Source organism: Felis catus, chromosome E1, assembly GCF_018350175.1.
Source record: "Felis catus isolate Fca126 chromosome E1, F.catus_Fca126_mat1.0, whole genome shotgun sequence".
NCBI lineage: Eukaryota > Metazoa > Chordata > Mammalia > Carnivora > Felidae > Felis > Felis catus.
The window spans coordinates 9644273-9666491 of record NC_058381.1 but is presented as its reverse complement, the minus strand read 5'-3'; the positions used below and the strand labels follow the sequence as shown (position 1 = coordinate 9666491).

General features: G+C 38.8%; 1 protein-coding gene across 13 annotated transcripts in view; it reads right to left on the bottom strand.

Annotated features, from left to right (window-relative positions):
• NCOR1 (nuclear receptor corepressor 1) overlaps positions 1-22219 on the bottom strand; it is a 159778-nt gene that overhangs the window by 124290 nt on the left and 13269 nt on the right. For all 13 annotated transcript variants that reach the window (XM_023244071.2, XM_023244079.2, XM_023244076.2 and 10 more), the window contains exons 2-3: positions 12740-12917; positions 3131-3264 (exon numbers count right to left, since the gene is read on the bottom strand). In XM_023244071.2, the coding sequence (XP_023099839.1) occupies positions 3131-3264; positions 12740-12847 (242 nt within the window). In that variant the 5' untranslated portion in view covers positions 12848-12917. The remainder of the gene's footprint in view (positions 1-3130; positions 3265-12739; positions 12918-22219) is intronic.

The following is a 22219-nucleotide window of genomic DNA, read 5'->3' as shown; positions in this document are numbered from 1 at the left end:
AAGCATGATTTGGCTGCTTCTTTTGTTGCTCAAGGGAAAACCAATGATCTGAATTTTGGTGAATCTTTTATAATATCTGAAACTACCTTAAGCTGTTCTGCAATTTTTTTATCTAAATATCCAAATACTCTAATTATGTGGACTAATTTTTCCAATGAAATCTAGAAAATACGACTGATGACATTTCACCCAGAAATGACTCATATTTTAAGAGTATGGTTTATAAAATGATAGACATTCACTAACCAAAAAAAGTCCAGGAACACATAATAAAACTAAGCAGCAAATTGCCCCAAATCCCACCACATGGAAACAATGCTAAAATTGGGTGAATCCTGTACCCAGACATCACTTTATTTTTACATATGGGTAAATGGATATACAGGCAAAAATAAAACTTTAAGTGAAGAATATTTGGTTTGTTTTTATACAGGTATTAGGAGAAAAAAATAAAATGAAATAAAGCTTAAATTGGAAGGAATTGCTCCTTTACCACAAGAAATTCATTTCTAAAAGATTACTGCTAAAGGATAAGGGGAAAACTATGAAAAGCATTAAGATGGGATTTTTTTTTTTTTATAAGCCTAACATTTCCATTTTAGAAGTATCAGATTACTCCAGATACAATCTTCAAGTGCGTACCTTTAAACGTCTCCCAATACCTACAATACCTCTAGATCCTGTAGTTACGTTACTATTACTTTGTCAAGATTTGCTATTGACGTTCAGTTATGGAACCATAATTCGTCCAGATGTCTCACATGGACTTTTTACTTAAAACAGTGTGTGGCTTACTACAGTCCTTTTACCATGGCTTCCATTCTTTGGCTGGATTCTATCACCTAAAATTCTTCCAAGAAGTTTAAGTTTTCAGTCTAAGACTGTCTGCCTGTCGCTTTTATTCTTAAACTTGAGTGGTACGTAATATTCTTGGATCTCATTTCTTTTCCTCCGAACTTTGTGGCTACTGCTCCCCTATCTTCTATCCTGTAGTTGCTTGAAGCCAGACTTGGTTCTTCCCTGTCAAGGATTTCTTTTGCTTCCTGAATTCCTGATTCTTTTACTTACCCTTGAACTGTGACAAATGAGCCAAGTTCTGTCCTGATACTGATCATTCTGTGTAATTATCCTTGGAGCAAAATATGCCCTATCCATCTACAGAGTTCTTCCTTCACTTTAAAATTATCAATTATTACTTCCTTTCCTTGACAGGTTTTCCACCTCAGAAACACACATTCTCATGAAATTTTGGATGGTTTTAATTTATCAACCGCTTTATAATTGCTTTAATTTTATTCTTTTCTTCTGCATCCACTCTGATTGTCTCTGGACTTTCTCACATGACAAAGGTCTAACTTTTAGCCACAGCTGTTGTATTCCTTGCTTTTTTATATTTTATATACTGAATTTATAATGGTGGGCCTGGGGGAACTGGAATGTCCAATCTTTCATTTTATCTAATTGGGTTGTCTTGTACTGTTGTCAAATATCTTCTTTTTAAAAGGTTTTAAGTTCGCCTACAGTGTATAGCACTTAGGGGGCAATTTCTTCATTGTTTTCTCTTCTTACACACCGGGCGCTTTGTTTTTGACACTCTGTATTGCCTTCTTTAATTTTCTCTTCCAGGAATACCTTTGCCCTGTCCATGGCTTCATTACCCTCCTGCTCAGGGATGTCACATGCAGCCCTACCCAGACTTTGTCTTCGCTATAAAATGATATGCGTGCCTTTTCCTTGCTCATCCACTTTGCTTGGCATTTGTCTGCAGACAGAGGACTGGCGCTGGCTTTCTACATGCTTTCCTATAGCTGAGGGAATAGGGAAATGGGGCAAAGGAGAAGAAAACTTGGTTGGGGCTATGTTGCCTTTCTCGAGGATCTTGGCCCGCCCTACAAGCCAGATGCGTAAACCAGTCCTGAGGGCTTCAGCTCATCACTTTGGAAAACGGCACACAGTGCCCGCCCCTCCTGTGAGATGGTGCAAGAGGGGTTCCCAAGCAAACAGTTCACTACTACTACACCCTAACTGTTCACATTTTCTCAAATTAGGGAGTATTTCCGAGAAATCTTAGGATTTTATTGACCCTCCTTCTTTCTTCAACACTGCTTCTTTGAGAGTAGAAGTAGGAACTAGGTGCAAGATTCTTCTAATTCCTTCCTTAAATGCCATTTTCCCAAGTTTATGGCAGTGGCTGTATGCCTTTCCTGCTTTATACAGGGTGGGTTTTAGCCACTTTTCAAAAAGCTATTTTTATGTATTTGCTAGATATGACGGAGGAGAGTGATCTGAATTCCCTGCACAACCTTCACCAAGGAATGTATTTTATGATAATTTTAAACACAGCCAAATAATTTCAATCCTTTTATCATCTTAAAACCTAAACAGTAAACATATCTTTATAATAGGAAATCAGGTTCTTTACAAAATTGCTAAAACAAGAAAGGCAGAAAGGCAATTTAATAAAAAGGAGTTATTATACTTTAGATTAAGAGTGAAAATGGCGCAAGAGAGCAGAGATGGTAAGGACACTGCGGAAGTGAGAGCCTTCCGTGAACAGGCAGACATCACCTGATCACAGACTATCCTTTGAGGACAATCTCATTACTATTCTCATTATTACAGGTGAGAAAACTAAGCCTTAAAGAATCTAAATCAGGAATTTGCAACCCTCGTTGCAAATGAGAATGACCTGGGAAACTCTAGACCCACACGAACGCCTGGGCCCAATCCCAGGAACGGATTTAATAATTCTGAGATGGGGCGTGGGCATCAAGTTTAAAAACCAAGGTGCTTCTAAAATGCCGCCGAAACCGAAAACACCAGTTTACACATACGACCAAGGCCATAAGCTGACCAGAATGCAAACCTAGTCCACCAGACTTCCCACTACACAGCACCAACTGTGAACTCTGGAAACAAGTTTGAGGAGTTTTTTTAACTATTATGATAACTACTCCAAAAGATCATCAGATATAAAAGAGCCCAATATATAAGTAAGTGACCACTCGCAGCTTGGTTAATAAAATTATCAAGGAAAAGTAACGTTAAATTTAATGGCACACTTATGAAGTGAGTATACACACACCACAGAAGGTGCATCCTAGATGGAAACACAAAAGGACCCCATTACCTGTCAGAACCTGGGTGAAATTCCGAGAGCAAGGAAGGTCGTCTGCGAAGCTGCTGTTGCTGCTGCTGCTGCAAGAGCTGTGACGCCTGGCTGACTTCAAGATGAGAAGAACGATAATCAGGGACTGCAAATTCCTAATAGGGAAATAGTCATAAATCAATTATTAGCCAAAAATTGAAAAGCATCGTGAAATTAAACCAAGCATCAATGCACAGAGGCAGTGACGGGCTGCTAAGTGTGGAAAGAAGCAGCAATGATGATTTCAGTCCTTCACTGATCGGATTTTTCCTCTTAAACCTAACCATCAACATTTTAGCCGAGTATCGTTCAGAAGAATTCAAAATGAAATTTTGTGTTCAGTCTACATTTCCCTCATTCTACTGTAACATGCATTATAAGTAACTCCCACTCCATATTACTCAAATAGTAAGATCCCAAACTCATGTGTTCAATATGAAATCTTAAAAATCATTCCAAGTTAAATTCAAAATCAGTAAGCTAGCAGGGCCACAAAAGCCATTCGGTTAAATCCATGAAAATTTACAAACGAAGAGACGTAAGTCCAGAGATTCAATCCACTAGGTAAGAGTAACACTCTCCATCATTCTAGGTGGGTGCTTTTATGTTTATTTTCCTACTTTTGACTCTTCGTTGAAAAAACAAAACCTTCTTTTCAAAAGTAGTCCATTAATGCTAACAATCATAAACAGGTATTTATACCCAGAAATGCCAAATAACCCAGGAATTCCACTCCTAGGTATGTACACAAGGTATATGTCCATACACAAAACTTTGTACACAAATTTTCAAAGTAGTGTTATTCACCATAGCCAAAAACCAGAAGGAATCCAAATGCCCAGTGACTCATGAATGGATCAACAAAATGTGGTGTATCTATACTGTGGGATATTATTCAATCATAAAAAAGACTGAAGTACTAACGATTTACGCTACAACCTAGATGAACCTAGAAAACATAATACTATGTTAAATACAAACAGACATAAAAGGGCACATATTTTGTGATTCTGTTTATATAAAATGTCTGTAAGAAACAAATCAATAGAGACAGAAAGTAGATTAGTGGTTGCCAGGGGATGGAGGGAAGGGGCGAATTGGGATTAACTACTATGAGGTATAGGTTTCATTTCATTCCAAGTTCTGGAATTAGGTAACAGTAATGGATGCCCAACATTTGTGAATATACTAAAAGATATTATATACTTTAAAATGGTTTTATGTTATATGAATTGTATGTCAACAAAAATTTTTAATCATAAACATAAAATTGAGCTGCCCAGACTGAAACATGGAATAAATAAGAGGCCTAGAGCCCTTTGCTATAAACAGATAATAGTAAAACATAATTCATACACAGTCGAAGAAAAAATATCGGCTACAAAGTTGAAAACATAACCAAGAAACACTATAAACACTGAAAAAAAGTCAAAGCCACTTAAAAAAAAAAAGTACCAGGGCATCTGGGTGGCTCAGTCAGTTAAGCACCTGACTTCGGCTCAGGTCATGATCTCATGGTTCATGAGTTCGAGCCCTGAACTATGCTGTCAGCAAAGAGCCTGCTTCAGATCCTCTGTCCCTCTCTCTCTCTCTCTCTCTCTCTCTCTCTCTCTCTCTGCCCCTCTCCCACTTAATACCCGCGCAATCTCTCTCAAAAATAAACATTTAAAAAAATAAAAAATTTAAAAAGAACCAAAACTCACTCAGAAAAGAATTTACAAAGAAATAGGTAAAAGACTGAGTAAAAGTACAAAACACACAAAAGTATAAATGATATCCTCAAATAGCAATCAAAGAAATTAAAAAGTTGATCAGTAAAATTAATAGAACAGGTGAAGAGCAAATTAAAGTGAAGACAGAACAGAGAAATTCTCTCAGACAACAGTGAAGCACATATAGATATAGCATATAAAGATACAGAAATTAGAGAAGTTAAAAATGGCAGCTAGAGTAAAAAGCTCAACATTCATGATCTACCGGTGAGAGGCAATATTCTAGGAAATAATAGGACAGCATTTCTCAGAAGTTAAAAAGACAAAGCCTTCGGATTAAAAAGGGCTTAAGAGAAAAGCTGGACATATTCTAAAAATTAATCCATCACACTGGATGGACACATCAAAAATTCCAGAAAAGTGAGAATAAAGAGAAAATTTTACTGGATATCATAAGGTCCTTAAAAAAAGGTTTCCTACAAAGTAACAAGGATCATAATAAAAACAGGTTTCTCATCAGCAACACTGTATAGAAGGAAACAGACAAACAACATATTCCAAGTTCAAAGGAAAATAACTTAGAACCTACAAATCCAATAACCACACCCTCTCAAATTCTAGGACTACAAACTTTTCAGAATTCAAGAACTCGGAAAATTTACCAACCACAGCCTCTCTCTGAAAGAATTTCTAAAGGATGTATCCAGCAGGACAAATTAAGAGTAAGGAGTAAACTAAACCAAACAGTGCACTTGGATTCCAGCTATGAGCAGGTTACTGTCCAGAATTACATTCCCATAGTAAACAGCCAAAAGAGGGGGCAAAATATAGTGACTATTCTCAGACATCAGAAAACAGACTGCACAGGACTCAATCTCTGAGAAAAATCACACAAATGAGGTAAGTCCTACAGTACTCCAGACTTTTCTGCCTAAAGGCAATTTCCAAATTGTGTCCCTGGGAAGGGAACCCGAACAGTGTTCTGTAATCTTGTTCACTGAAGGAGCAACCACACTAGTTTGGTAAAGCCATGGGGACAGGATTTCTGGAGACTTTCTATGAGAAGAGAGTTAAACAGAGAAAGACTTCCTGAAATGTGAATTTGGGTTCTCCTAAGTCTTTGGCTGAATTCCAATCTGTAAAGGCACAGGGGAGAACACAGACCAGTCTCGAACAACTCTGGTTGTTCTTAGAATAAACAGGAGAAACTACAAAACACACACTTCCCAGAGCACACATGGGGCCAGAACTCATTCGAGTTTCCTCCAGCCAAAAGGAAGAAACCTCAATGAATACATGAAATAATCACTAGATATCCCAGGACGAATAAGACCTAGAATAAAGACTACTCTCGACTTGCCCTTAAAGAGTTTAAAAATAAACTTCAAGAAGTAATTTAAGTGGCCACCAGAAGGCATTCAACTTTCTTTAAAGGAATACAACAAAAGCCACTAATAAAATGTATACAATTCACAATGTTCATATTCCATTCAAAATGAAAAATCCAATGTCTGTAACAAAAATCTCACTGGATGAAATTAACACTTAGCTGGAACCCCAGAAGAAGAAGAAAAAAAAAAAAAAAAAAACCACTGAACATGAAGTCATCACAAAACTAAGCAAACTGATAAAAAACAAAAAACAGAAAAAATAAAATGAACAGAGGTCCAGTGACCTGTAGGATAATACAAAACACAAGTCATTTGTGTTTCAGAATAAAACTAGGGGGAAAGCACACAAAAAAATGTATCTGAAGAAATAATGGCTGAGAACTGCCAAGTTTTATGAAAATTATAAATCCACAGAAGCATGAAGTTCAGTGAATGTCAATACTTATATATAAAGATAAGAATGACCAAAGGTCAGAAAACCACATAAGCCAGAACACAACAAATGGCATCTCTTAAAGTGCTAAAAGAAAATAACGGTCAGGGTGCCTGGCTCAGTCGGTTAAGCGTCTGACTTCAGCTCAGGCCATGATCTCACAGCTCATGAGTGGGAGCCCCGCATGGGGCTCTCTGCTCTCAGCGTGGAGCCCGCCTTGGATCCTCTGTCTCCCTCTCTCTCTGTCCCTCCCTCACTGGCACTCCGTCTCTCAAAAATAAACAAACAGTAAGAAAAAGAAAAGAGGGGCACCTGGGTGACTCGGTTAAACGTCCAACTTTGGCTCAGGTCATGATCTCACAGTTTGTGAGTTCAAGCCCCACATTGCACTCTATGCTGATAGCTCAGAGCCTGGAGCCTGCTTCGGATTCTGCATCTCCCTCTCTCTCTGCCCCTCCCCTGCTCACATTCTGTCTCTCCCTCTCAAAAATAAATAAACATTAAAAAAAATTTTTTTTAAACAAAAAAAAAAAGAAAAAGAAAAGAACAGAACTGTCAGCTTAGAATTCTGTATCCAGTAAAAATATTCTTTGAAAATAAAGCTGAGGGACACCTGGATGGCTCAGTCAGTTGAGCATCAGACTCTACTCCTGATTTCCACTGAGGTCATGATCACAGGGTCGTGGGATCAAGCCCTGTGGCAGACTCCGTGCTGAGCATGGAGACTGTTTAATATTTTCTTTCTCTCCCCCTGCCCCCTTCCCCCATTCACACATGCTCACACTCTCTAAAAAAATTAAAATAAAATAAAATAAATAAAACTGAAATAAACTTTTTCAAATAAATAAAAGTTGAGAGTTCACTGCCAAAAGGCACGCACTAAGAGAAATGACGTTCTTTAGGCAAAAAGAAAATAGCATCAAAAGGAAACTGAATATATACAAAGAAGTGAAAGATGCCAGAAATGTTATATATATGGGCAGTTAGAGAAGGAACAAAATAATGAGGAGAAATCAAGAAAATAGAAAAAAAAAACAGTAAAAATGGATGCAACCAAAGTTAGTTATTCTCAGAAAAGAATCGATTAAATTGAGAAACCTCAAGGCTAGACTAATAAAGAAGAAAAAGAAGGGAAAAATACTTATCAACATGAGGAATGACATCACAACAGATCTCAAAGACACTGAAAAGATAACAGGAATATTATGACATCTTAATATAATTAAATATATTGAACAACAAAACTTACCCAAACTGACTCAACAAAAAATAGAGAATGTGAATTATAAATATTAAAGAAATTGAATGCATAATTTCAATTCTCCCCACAAAGAAAATTCTAGGCCCTGATGACTTCGCTGATAAATTCTATCAAGTTTCTTAGGAAGAAAAAATACTAATCCTAAGAAAATACAGGAAGAGGGAACACTTCCCAAGCTTTTCACTGAAGTATAATCAGCATATGTTATGTTAGTTTCAGGTGTACACATATTGATTTGACAATTCTAGACATTACCCAATCAATGCTCCCCAAGATAAGTGTAGCCACCAGCTGCTAACAACATCCCTAATGGTGAAAGACTGAGTGCCTTCCTCTTAAGATCAGAAACAAGTCAAGGATATTTACTCTCACCTCTTCTATTCAACACTGTACTAGCAATTAAAGCCAGTTTAATAAGAAAGAAAGAGAAAAGCATCCAAAGGTACAAGCAAAACTGTCTACTCTCAGATTGCAGGATCACCTACATAGTAAATCTTATGAAATCTATTAAAAAGCAGCTAGAAGTAACAAGTAAGGTTGCAGGATACAGGATCAAATATACATGGGAGCAATGAACTGAAAACTAAATTCAAAAAAGCAATATATTTACAAATGCATCAAAAGTGTGAAATATTTAGGAACAAATGTGACGGAAGATGTACATGACCTATGCACTGAAAACTACAAAACATTACCGAGAAAAATTAATGAAGACCTAAATAGATGGAGAATTATACCATGTTCATGGACCAGAAAAATCAAAGTGGTTGAGATGTCAGTTCTCTCCCAAATTTATCTCTAGACTCAATACAAATCTAATCAAAACCCTAGAGGGGTGCCTGGGTGGCTCATTCAGTAAAACATCCGACTCTTGGTTTCAGCTCAGATCATGATCTCCCGGCTCATGAGTTTGATCCCTGCAGTGGGCTCTGGAGCTGACAGCAAGGAGCCTGCATGGGATTCTCTATCTCCCTCTTTCTCTGCCTCTCCCCTACTCACTCTCCCTCTCTCACAATAAATAAATAAACTAAAAAAAAAAATTTAAAAACAGAAAACCCAGCAAGCGTTTCTGTAGAAACTTGCAAGGTGCTTCGAAAATGTACGCTCTCAAAATAAATAAACTTAAAAAAAAAAATCCACTAAAATGAATACAGAGGGGCACCAGGGTGGCTCCATCGGTTAAGCCTCCAACTCTTGATCTCAGCTTAGGTCATGATGTCCTGGTTTGTGAGTCTGAGCCCTGAGTCAGGCTCTGCGCTGACAGCACGGAGCCTGCTTGGGATTTTCTCTCCCTCTCTGCCCCTCCCCCAATTATGTGCACGCACGCACGTGTGCGCTCGCTCTCTCTCTCTCTCTCTCAAAATAAACAAACATTTCAGAAATAAAAAGTAAAACTTAATAAAATGTATATAGAAATGGCAAGAAATAAAATATTCAGAACAGTAATTCAGAAAAGAATCACTATTCAATTTCAATTTTACTATAAAGTTATTAATAAGACGGTGTGAAGAGCTTTATTAAAAGACGACATTTTGGGGGCACCTGGGTGGCTCAACTGGTTAAGCCTCCAACTCTTGATCTCAGGTCAGGTCATGACTTCATGGTTCAAAAGTTCAAGCCCCACATCGGGCTCTGTGCTGACAATACAGAGCCTGCTGAAGATTCTCTCTCTCCCTCTCTGTCTTTCCCCTGCTCTTTCTCTCTCAAAAAATAATAAACATTAAGGAAAAAAAAAAGACATGTTTATTTACACAGAAAATCACATAGATGTGAGGTAAAGATACACAAAATACATCAATAGAACAGTACAGAGAGACCAGAAATACACTTGCACTTATATGATCAACTGATTTTCAATGAAAGTGCCAAAAGCATTCAGAGGAGTAAGAAGAAACTTGTTGTTCTTTTTTAAAGTTTATTTATTTGAGAGACAGAGAGTGCATGCAAGTAGGGGAGGGACAGAGAGAGAGAGAGAGAGAGAGAGAGAGAGAGAGAGAGAAAGAATGAATCTCAGGCAGGCAGGCTCTGCCTGTCAGCTCAGAGCCAACTCCAGGCTCCATCTCAGGAATGGTGAGATCGTGACCTGAGCCAAAATCAAGAGTTGGACCGAATGAGCCACCCAGGCGCCCCAAGAAAAATCTTTTCAACAAATGGTTTCTAGAACAAGCGAATATCTATATGCAAAACAAGAACCTCAACCATTACCTCACACCATAAACAAAATTTAATTTAAAAGAGGTGACAGACTATGTAAAACAGGATTATAAAAACTTAAGAGGAGAAAACCTCAGTGATCTGGAGTTTGGCAAAATTCTTAAACATAACACTTAAAAAGCAAGAAATATTAAAGACAAAAGTTAATAAACTGGACTTGATACAAATTATAAAGATAAGCTGTCCAACAATACTGTTACGAAAATAAGGCAATACTTTATATAATCTAGATAAAACATAAAGATACATGTTTTCTAATTTTATTTATAATAGCCAAAACTGGAATAGGTAACTAGATAAACAAATTGTGATATATCCATAGGCAGCAATAAACAGAAATGAACTACTCAGATGCATGAGAACTTGAAGAAATCTCAAAAACCTTATGGGAAGCAAAAGAAGCCACAGATAAGAGTTCATGTAAAATTCAAAACAAGTATAATCTGTTATGACAAAAAGCAGAACAGTGGTTTCCTACGAGCTGAGTTTGTGGAAAGTACGGGAGAAGGACTAATCTGGATGGGGCACATGGGAAACTTTATGGGGTGACAGAAATACATCTTCAGTTTAGTGATGGTTTTATGGGCGTATGAATCTGTCAAAATGTATACATATAAGAAAATTGTATTATGTATCAATTAAACCTTAAAGTTGATTTAAAAAAATAAAAACAGGGGCGCCTGGGTGGCTCAGTCGGTTAAGCGTCCGACTTCGGCTCAGGTCATGATCTCACAGATCATGAGTTCGAGCCCCGCGTCGGGCTCTGTGCTGACAGCCTGGAGCCTGGAGCCTGCTTCAGATTCTGTCTCCCTCACTCTCTGCCCCTCCCCCGCTCATACTCTGTCTTTCTCTGTCTCAAAAAATAAGCATTAAAAAAAAATTTTTTTTTTAATAAAAACAAAGAAGAAGCAAACTAGGAAATCAGCATTCAGACAAAGACTATGGGTTAAGGGAAAACAATGCAACCAAAATTCAATACCCAATGAGGATTAAAACTCTCAATCTAGCAATAGAAAGCAACTTCTTTAACTGAAAATGGACATCTACAGGCATGCCTGCGTGGTTCAGTCAGTTGAGTGTCCAACTCTTGATTTCAGCTCAAGTCGTAATCTCACGGTTTGTGGAACAGAGCCTCATATTGGGCTCTGAGCTGACTGTGGAGTCTGCTTGGGATTCTCTCTCCCCCTCTCTCTGCCCTTACCCTGCTCATGCGGAAGCTCTCCCTCTCTCTCAAAATGAATACATAAAAATAAAAAAAAAAAATGTTTTAAGGGCATCTACAAAAATATGCAACTAACATACTTAACATTTAAAAAGTGAGAGGCACCTGGGTGGCTCAGTTGGTTAAGCGCCGACTTCAGCTCAGGTCATGATCTCACAGCTCTTGAGTTTGAGTCCCACATCGGGCTCTATGCTGACAGCTTGGAACCTACAGCCTACTTAGGATTCTGTGTCTCCCTCTCTCTGCCCCTCTCCCGCTTGCGTGCTCACGCTCTCTCTTAAAATAAGTAAACTTTAAAAAAAAGACTGTTTTAAAATATATATATATTTATCAAATTAAATATGTTTATAAATAAATATATTGATTGACTGATTTGAAGGAGAGAGCTAATCCCAAGCTGGCTCCGTGCTAACACTGAGATCGTGACCTGAGCCGAAATCAAGAGTTGGATGCACACCCAGGCACCCCAAATTTGCTTTTTCTCTGAGATGACCATTTCACCCCTTCCCTTCCTCTTTTTCTTCAACCCTTACATTCCTGTCCCAGCCTGCTCTGAGCTAATAATTTCTTCTCATATTTTATTTTTCACAAGTTAATCAGCATACAAACTCATCTTCCTACCGTCAGCCTCTCAAGAAGGTACAGGCCCTATCCTGGCCATCGCTCAAGAGATGCCAAGTTATCTGGACAGCTTAATACTAAACCAGAACTTGGAGCAATAAAATAGGGTTTCTTAACCTGGAAACCCTAAACAACTGATATTTTTCTAACAACAACTCCTACAAACGAAAACAAAGACATGGGCGGGGGGCGCCTGGGTGGCTCACTCAGGTAAGATCTGACTCGGGCCCTCTCAGTTCGTGAGTTTGAGCCCCGCATCCAGCTCTGTGCTGACAGCTCAGAGCCTAGAGCCTGCTTCCGATTCTGTCTCCCTCTCTCTTTGCCCCTCCCCCATTCTCTCTCTCTCTCTCTCTCTCAAAAACTAAATAAACATAAAAAAAAAAAAAGAAAAAAGAAAAAAGAAAACAAAAGACATGGTCACTAGCTGCAATCTGGCATAAAGCCAGACTAAGAAAAAGATAATTAATCCCCAACCTTGGGTTCCTCATCTTTGAGAACAGTTCTTGCCATTTAAAATATACAATTATAACAATCGCATTTGGTTTCTGACCAACAAATGCATTAAACAGGAAAAGAAAGAAAGCGCCAGCGGCCACGCGTGCGCGCGCGCGCGCGCGCGCGCGCGCACACACACACACACACACACACACACACACACACACACACACACACACACACACACACACACACACACCCGAGCGCGCTACTTAGGCAAGTACATAGTAGTTGATCCTTACCTGCTGGTGACGCGTGCTGGGAAACGTGTACTGAACAGAGTGAGGAGGATAACGACTTTGTTCTGTGCTGAATGCTCCTTGGTTGGGAGGATAACCTGAACTTGACATTATCAGTAAAGAAGTCCTCACCAGGCTGTGAGATCAAGTCCAACAAACAATCATGTTTCTAGGAAACCACCTAAACAGGATGGGAAAAAATAGAATTGATAAGAACTAAAGCACCAGGTGTACTTCTAATAAATTATAACTATAGCTATATAAATAAAACCACAATTACCAGTAAAAGCTTTCTCTCATGTATTTACTTAATAGAAATTATTGAGGTCTGAAAAACATTAGTGGGTCTTTTCCTGTACACTTAAAAAAGCATTAATATATCACAAATAATAATATCAGTAGCTATATAAAGTAATACGATGTATATAAAATCTCAGCATGGAACTTGGCACATTGCAAATGCTCATTACGTGTCCTTTTTTTTTTTTTTTTGATAAATGAGAATCAAATGTTACATATTATAGAAACAAAAACCTATGGTTGTAAATGTTGGGGTTGTGAAAAGTCAATTGTTAAAAAGATTCAAGACTATTTCCAAGGTAAGCATTGGTGCAGAGGAAATATCGTCTTTATTAAATAATTCCGCCCGCGAAACAGCCTAAGACAACAGTGAGGATGAGAAAGTATTCAAGGAAGAACACAGTGAACTTATCACTTCCAGGAAAACAACTGCCAGCATTTATGAAAATTGGGATTTTGGAAAAACTTGTACTTGCTTCCGTGAGCTTGACGGCTTCCCCACATTTAAAGACTTTTCTGGCAAGACTGGTGGTGATACTAACAAGTGTGAGCTTTTGAGATATTACATAATAAAATAGGTCAACATTTGAAATGTCTATATAACTCAACGAATCAATATTTTCCAAATGACCAATATAGAATGTGACTAAATTATTCATGAGTGCAATATTTATTTAAAGTGCAAGACATTTTACTACAAAGTACAAGACAACCCAATAAATGTTTAACGTGATAGAATATGAAAAGTTCATTGATGTGGCTTCAGATTCTACACAGCAATGAACCTTTTAAAAAAACTGTCACTTATCTGGCTTGGGTATGGTATCAAAGAATATCTACAATTATCTAAAAAGGCTATTAAGGGGTGCCTGGGTGGCTCAGTTGGTTAAGAGTCTGACACTTGATTTCTCAGGTCATGGTCTCACAGATTGTGAGTTTGAACCCCACATCAAGCATGCTGCTGTCAGCGTGGGCTTGCTTGGATCCTCTGTCCCCCTCTCTCTGCCTCTCCCCTGCTTGTGCACTTGTGCACTCTCTTGCTCGCTCGCTCTCTCTCTCTCTCTCTCTCTCTCTCTCCTCTCTCAAAACTCAGCATTAAAAAAATAAAAAGGCTATTAAAATCCCCTCTCTTCCCAAATACTGCATGAGATTAGCTTTTCTTTATAAACTTCAATCAAAACAATATTGCAAGACAATGCAGAAAGCAGAGAATAAAACTTTTTTAAGCCAGATATCAGAGGTTTGCAAAAATGTAAAACAATGCCACTCTTCTTATCAAATTTTGTTTTTATTCCAGAAAACAGTTACTTATCATAAAAATGTTATTTATCTAGGGGCGCCTGGGTGGCTCAGTTGGTTAAGCCTCCGACTTCGGCTCAGGTCATGATCTCACGGTTCATGGGTTCAAGCCCCGCATGGGCTCTCTGCTGAAAGCTCAGAGCCTGGAGCCTGCTTCAGATTCTGTGTCTCCCTCTCTCTCTGCCCCTCCCTGTTCACGCTCTGTCTGTCTCTCAAAAATAAATAAATGTAAAAAAAAAAAAAAAAATTAATGTTATTTATCTTAGCATATGGTGAGTTTATAGTATTTTTACATGAACTAGTATCTTTAAAATGGCCATTTTAATATCTAATATGGTAAATATCAACATATATAACCCACAGAAGCAAAAGCTATTTGGAGTCCTAAGTTAACTTTAAGAGTATAAAGGAGTCTTGAGATCAAAAAGTTTGACGACCACTCACCTAGAGAATTAAATCATCTTTAGATTGACTAGCATTAGTGACCTGGAGTGGCCAGCCAGATCCATGCATACACTGCTTCTAGAGACTCTGAACCTGGTTAATGTGAGATTTTGACACCATGTTTATATCAAGCGAACTCCTCTATTGGACAAGGGATGTACCAATTAGATCCCTCTCCAAGAATGTGGAATTGAGAATGTCAGCTGCAGGGAACTGAGTTGCAAAGTGGCCAGAGTAGGAGTCAAGGTGAGCCAAAGCATGTGCCAGAGAAGTTAGGAGGGAACAGAGAAGGCCAGTCTCGACAAAGACTAGAGTAGATTTGCAGAGACAAGAGAGCCAAGAGACCTTGCAGGCCCTGGAGACACAGGAGCCTTGGCTCCCGACCCTTTCTTTGCTCCAGGGTCAGTCCCCATAAGAAAGTATTGTACATCTTTCCTTTGCCCTTAAACTACCTACATGGTCTTACATAAGGCCTCCTTTACTTAATATAGATGGGAGTAGGTTTTTATTGCTTAGAATTGCCAGAGCTCAAGTTAAGTCCCAAAATAACTATACAAACTTTGGAAAAAACCCAAATGTCATGTCCATCCATCAAATGATGAATGGACAAATAAAATCAGGTATATCCATACCAGGGAACATTAATCCACCAAGAAAAGAATCAATTACTGTTCCACACTCTAATTTGGACCAACCCTGAAAACATTGTGCTAAGTAAAAGAAGCCAATCATAAAAGTCCACACTTTGTGTGATTCCTTTCAGACTGGAGTCCAGAACAGGCAAATCTATATGACAGAAGGTAGATTAATGGCTGCTTAGGGATGGTAGGATGGGGACAGAGGGATAGCAAGTGATGGGCAAAGTGCATGGGATTTCTTTTGTTTTTACTGCAGGAGAATATACATAAAATGTACCATTTTAGCCATTTTTAAGTGTACGATTGCATAGCATCATGTACATTCACACTGTTGTACAACTCTCACTGCCACCCGTCTCCAGAACTGTTTCATCTTCCCCAACTGAAACTCTACATCCATTAAACACCAACTCCCCATTTCTCCTCCCCTCAGTCCCTGGCAACCACACTTCTAGTTTCTGTCTCCAGGACTTCCACTACTCTAGGAACCTCATGTCAGTGGAATCAAACAGCATCTGTCCTTCCATGACTGGACAATTTCACTTAGCACAATGTCTCCAAGGTTTATCCATGTGGTAGCATGTATCAAAATTAACTACATTTTTAAGGCTGAATAATATATGACTGTATTGGGAGTTTCTTTTTGAGGTGATAAAAATGTCCTAAAATTGACTGTATCATATCTCTAAATACACCAAAAACCACTGAATCGTATACTTTAAATGGATGAATTGCACGGTACACAAGTTTTTATCTTAACAAAGTTGTTTTGAAAAAATTACCAAGCCAAAAACAAATAAAACTACACAAAGCAACCACGAAATTTAAAAATGATTGTGCGGGGGGGGGGGGGGGGGGGGGGCACGTGGGCGGCTCAGTCGGTTAAACATCTGACTCCTGATTTTGGCTCAGGTCATGATCTCATGGTTCATGGGATCGAGCCCCGCATCAGGCTCTGCGCTGGCAGTGCAGGGCCTGCTTGGGATTCTCTCTCTCCCTCTCTCTCTCTCTCTGCCCCTCCCCTGTTCACTTGCTCTCTCAAAAAAAATAAATAATTTTTTTAAAAAATGATTGTGCAGGGGCGCCTGGCTGGCTCAGTCAGAAGAGTATGCAACTCTTGATCTCCAGGTCATGAGTTCGAGCCCCACATTGGGTAGAGAGATTTAAAAAAAAGAAAAAAAAAAAACCTTTAAAAAATGTTTTTTTAATAAAAGAAAAATGATACTATAGCAGTCCAAATTAACATGCCACATTTCACAGATTCTAATTACCACATGTGTCCACATCTTAAGAACTCTAAAGTCAGGGCACCTGTGTGGCTCAGTCAATTAAGCATCTAACTCTTGATTTCAGCTCAAGTCATGATCTTACAGTTTGTGAATTCAAGACCCACTTTCAGGGCAGAGCCTGCTTGGGATTCTCTGTCTCCCTCTCTCTTTGCCCTCCCCTGTTTGTACTCTCTCTCAAAAATAAACATAAAAAAAAACAACAACTTTAAACTCAATATGCATCCTACAATCAATGGCATTATATGATCTAATTAGCAGCACTTTTTCTTTAATCTTCGAGGTAAATAACATACACAAAGACATCTTTTTAATGAGATACAGTATTAGAGAGTTACTGCAGCCAGTAAGTCTTCAGTTTCTGCCTAAATTTTCCCCTGGAGACTTCACATCACAGAAATTACTATTTGCTTATTTTCATTTTAATTTGTTCATCAACTCTTAGGATAAAGAAAACAAGTTAAGGACACTAATATTATAGTGATTTACAATCTAAGGCCCTTTAAAAACCAGGTAACATTTACAGTACTTTCATAAAGCCTGAAAGAAATACATATATAAAGACAGAGAAGGACATCCTTAGCACAACCCCAAAAGCACACACAAGAAGACGGGTATCTTGGCCTTATAAAATATATTTTTTTATTTTTCTGTACAGTAAAGACACCTTAAAACAAACTACAAACTAGAAAAAATAAAACAGCAAAATTTTGATATAACAAATATATATATATTTCTTACAAATCAATAAGAAAAAAATGATCACAATGGAAATATAAGACATGACAGAGATATGGGATCAACAAAGGAAAAAATTAATGAAGTCAACTTCATCAATAATCACAGAAAAATAAAATCATTCTTTCCAAAGAAATTGGCAAAATATTACAAATAACACCTATTGGTACAAGTTTGAAGAAGAAAGCACTCTTTTAGACACTACTGGTGTGTTATGTAAAATGGGTACAAATTGCTCTCTAAAGAAGAAAGAAGGAAATATACATGATAAGCCTTGAAAATACACATATCCTCAGGGCACCTGAGTGGCTCAGTCAGTTAAGTGTCTGGCTCTTGACTTTGGTTCAGGTCATGATTTCACAGTTCAGGAGCTGAAGCCCTGCATCAGGCTGGGCATCTCTCTCTCCCCGCCCCCCGCTCTTCCCCACTTGCTTGTATGAGTTATTATTTATTATTTAATAAATAAATAAACTTAAAAAAAAGAAAATACATATATCTTCTACCACAGCAATTCCACTTCTAGGAATCCATTTGATTATTCAGTACAGAGATACCCAAAGGTGAATGCCTGAGAATGCTTCTCAAGGAATTGTCTTAAATATCCAATACGTCGGCTTGGAAAATATTCTTTAAAAAATTTAGTTAATAGCAATTTTTATTTAGAGTATGCCACAAGAAGACCACATACGAGAACATTCTGTTTCATAAAAGTATGATTTGTGTATAACACTTGTATCCAGTTTTTCAAGTGTGCCTGTCATATCTTCGTAAGATTTTAAGACCAAAAGCAGGAATGTCACATGTTCAACAAACATCTATTGAGCAATACACCATGTACCAACACAGCTCTGAACACTGGCACAGAATGGTGACCAAGATATGCCATCTTATTGTGAAGTGATACAGAAATAGACAAATAATCAAAAGATAATATGATAAAGTGCTATTAATAAAACAGGATGAGAGAAGGGTGCTTGGGTGGCTCAGGCAGTTAAGTCTGAGCCATGAGTTTGATGCCCCACGTTGGGCTCCATGCTGAGCATAGAGCTTGGCTGGGATTCACCCTCTCCTCTCTCTGCCCCTCCCCTGCTCCTGCGCACTCTCACACACACACACGAAACAAACTTTAAAACAAAAAACAACAAACAAAAAAAACAGGATGGGAGAGAAGGGATAAGGGAGACATTTCTGGCATTTCTGATGGGGTGATCACAGAAAGCCAATCTCAGTAAGATGACCCTATGCCCTGATTTCCTGAAACAGACCCAATTTACAGCTATTGTCCTAGTGCAGTTATTAATTATGCTCCATTTCCTTCTCAAAACTGTCCCAGTTGGGGTAACAAATTATATTCTAAGATGACTTTTGAGCCAAAGCTTGAAAGATGAGAAGAAAGAGCTAGCTGGCCTTGAAGGGACAAGAGCAGCCCTTGGAGAGGAACCACACAAGTCTTAAGGCAAAGCAAGGAGGCCCAAGGAGAATAAGAGAAGATGGCAGGGGTAGAGGCCGGAGAAGGGGCAGGGGGAAACGGAGATACCTCCCTCTGTATTCTGAATATTAATCCTTTTTCTACCTTTATGTGACCAATGTTTTCTTCCAGAATTCATAACTTGTTTCATATTTCTGAAGGCCTTCTCTATCCCAAATTTAAAAAAATATTCTGTACATTCGCCTCTTATACCCAAGGTTTTATAGATATATATAAATACATATATATATGCGTGTGTGTATATATATACATACACACACACACACACATATACTTAGCTCCTTAATCACCTAAATTTTTTTTCTAAAAAATGCTAAGGTAGGAATCTAGCTATATTTTCTTTCCAATTGATAGTTAATTATCCCAACAAAAACCTTTCTTTTTTTTTTATTTTTTTAATGTTTATTTATTTTTGGGAGAGAGACAGACAGATAGAGCGTGAGCAGGGGAGGGGCAAAGAGAGAGAAACACATAGAATCAGAAGCAGGCTCCAGGCTGTCAGCACAGAGCCCAACACGGGACTCGAACTCACAAACTGTGAGATCATGACCTGAGCCAAAGTTGAACACCCAACCAACTGAGCCACCCAGGCGCCCCACCACAAAAACCTTTGTGAACATGTCTGTCCTTCCACACTGATCTGAAATGCCATCCTTATTACAACCCAGCAATTTCAGTACATACTCTGAAGAAACTCACATATTGTACTTACATACAAAAAGATGTTTACTGCAGCAATGCAATCGGCCGCATATTAAAACCACCTGGTCTAGGGGCGCCTGGGTGGCCCAGTCGGTTAAGCGTCCGACTTCAGCCAGGTCACGATCTCGCGGTCCGTGGGTTCGGGCCCCGCGTCGGGCTCTGGGCTGATGGCTCGGAGCCTGGAGCCTGTTTCCGATTCTGTGTCTCCCTCTCTCTCTGCCCCTCCCCCGTTCATGCTCTGTCTCTCTCTGTCCCAAAAGTAAATAAACGTTGAAAAAAAAAAAATTTTTAAACCACCTGGTCACAATCAACAAAGCTAAAAGTCAACCAATGGAATGGGAGAAGATATTTGTAAATGACATATCAAAGGTTAGTATCCAAAATCTATAAAGAACTTATCAAACTCAACACCCAAAAAACAAATAATCCAGTGAAGAAATGGGCAGAAGACATGAATAGACACTTTTCCAAAGAAGACATCCAGATGGCTAACAGACACGTGAAAAGATGCTCAAGATGTTCATCATCAGGGAAATACAAATCAAAACCACACTGAGATACCACCTCACATGGGTCAGAGTGGCTAAAATTAACACCTCAGAAAACAACAGATTTTGGTGAGGATGTGGAGAAACGGGAACCCTCTTGCACTGCTGGTGGCAATGCAAACTGGTGCAGCCACTCTGGAAAACACCTAGCAATAGCACAACTAGGAATTTATCCAAAGGATACAGGAGTGCTGATTCTTAGGGGCACATGTACCCCAATGTTTATAGCAGCGCTATCAACAAAAGCTAAAGTATGGAAAGTGCCCAAATGTCCACCAACTGATGAATGGTAAAAAACAAATAAATAATAATACATATACATACGTGTATATACGTTATATATATACAATGGAATACTACTCAGCAATAAAAAAAAATGAAATCTTGCCATTTGCAACAACGTGGATGGAACTGGAGGGTATTATGCTAAGTGAAAAGTCAGAGAAAGACATATCATATGTTCTCACTCATATGTGGAATTTGAGAAACTTAACAGAAGACCACGGGGGAAGGAAAGGGAAAAAAAAAAATAGTTACAAACTGAGAGGGAATGAAACCATAATAGAGTCTTAAATATAGAGAACAAACTGAGGGTCGGTGGGGGGGTGGGGGCGGGGGGGGGGAGGGGAAAATGGGTGACAAGCATTGAGGAGGGTACTTGTTGGGAATATCACTGGGTGTTTTATGTAAGTGATGAATCATGGGAAGCTACTCCAGAAGCCAAGAGCACACTATATACTCTGTGTATTAGCGAACTTGACAGTAAAACTATATTTAAAAAAAAAAACAACAACAAAAAACCACTTGGTCAACATTCCCCTCCTATACACCTGCACAGTGTTCCAGGTAGAAGGGGAAAAAACCGACACAGGAGGTTGCTGGTGCTGGTGGTATTTGTTTTATTTTGTTTTTCAAAATAGGTGTTGTATGTATGATTTTAGAGCTTTTAAAAGTACCACAGAATACAGGGGCGCCTGGGTGGCTCAGTCGGTTAAGCGTCCAACTTCAGCTCAGGTCATGATCTCGCGGTCCGTGGGTTCGAGCCCCGTGTCGGGCTCTGTGCTGACAGCTCAGAGCCTGGAGCCTGTTTCCGATTCTGTGTCTCCCTCTTTCTCTGACCCTCCCCTGTTCATGCTCTCTGTCTCAAAAATAAATAAATGTTAAAAGAAAAACTTAAAAAAAAGTACCACAGAATACAAAGAGAAAAATCTCCTCACCCTGGTCCCCCAATTCCTACCCAGCTGTCCTTCCAGAAGGCAACCGAAGTTACTAGGTTCTGAAGTATCCTTTAGAAATATTCTACATACACAGGGGTGCCTGGCTGGCTCAGCTGGTAGTGTGCGCAACTCTTGATCTCAGTGCGTTCAAGCCCCATGTCGGGCACGGAGCCTACTTAGAAATAAAAGAAATATCCTACACACACACACACAATTCCCCCCATACATAAATGGTAGCACAGTAGATACATACTGTTCTATATGTTGCTTTTATTAATACATCTTCCTCAATATATCATTCTCATGAGTCCATAAAGAGCTTCTTCATTCTTCCTACTGCTGTGGACTATTCCACGATATGAGCATTCACACATATTTTATAGATGTTCTCCAGGTAATTCTCACCTGCACCCCTAAGAAATGCTTACATGATCGGTTTCTGAGCTCTCCTCCCAACTCAGACATTTTAAGCAAATAAAGCCATGAGTGGAATGGAGAGGCAAAAGGCAAGATCTTAGCTCAAAGTCATCCAATTTTTTTCCAACAGTGGTCCACATGATGAGACGTCCATGTAGTAGGGTGGTGTTGGTGTTTGTTATTTTTGGTTTTGTTAATTTTCAGCGATGAGGACTCCCTGAGTTCACCCGTATTCAATGTCACTCAAATATGATTTGTCCGTGTTTCCCTTGTCAGTAATCCTTCACGATATCCTAGTTTTAATATGTGACTTTAGGGAAGTTTAACTTGAATATCTCAAAAGTAAAATAAAGTCAGGTACTATCAGCCCAACGCAAGTGGCAACAAAATCTCAGCAAAATCAGA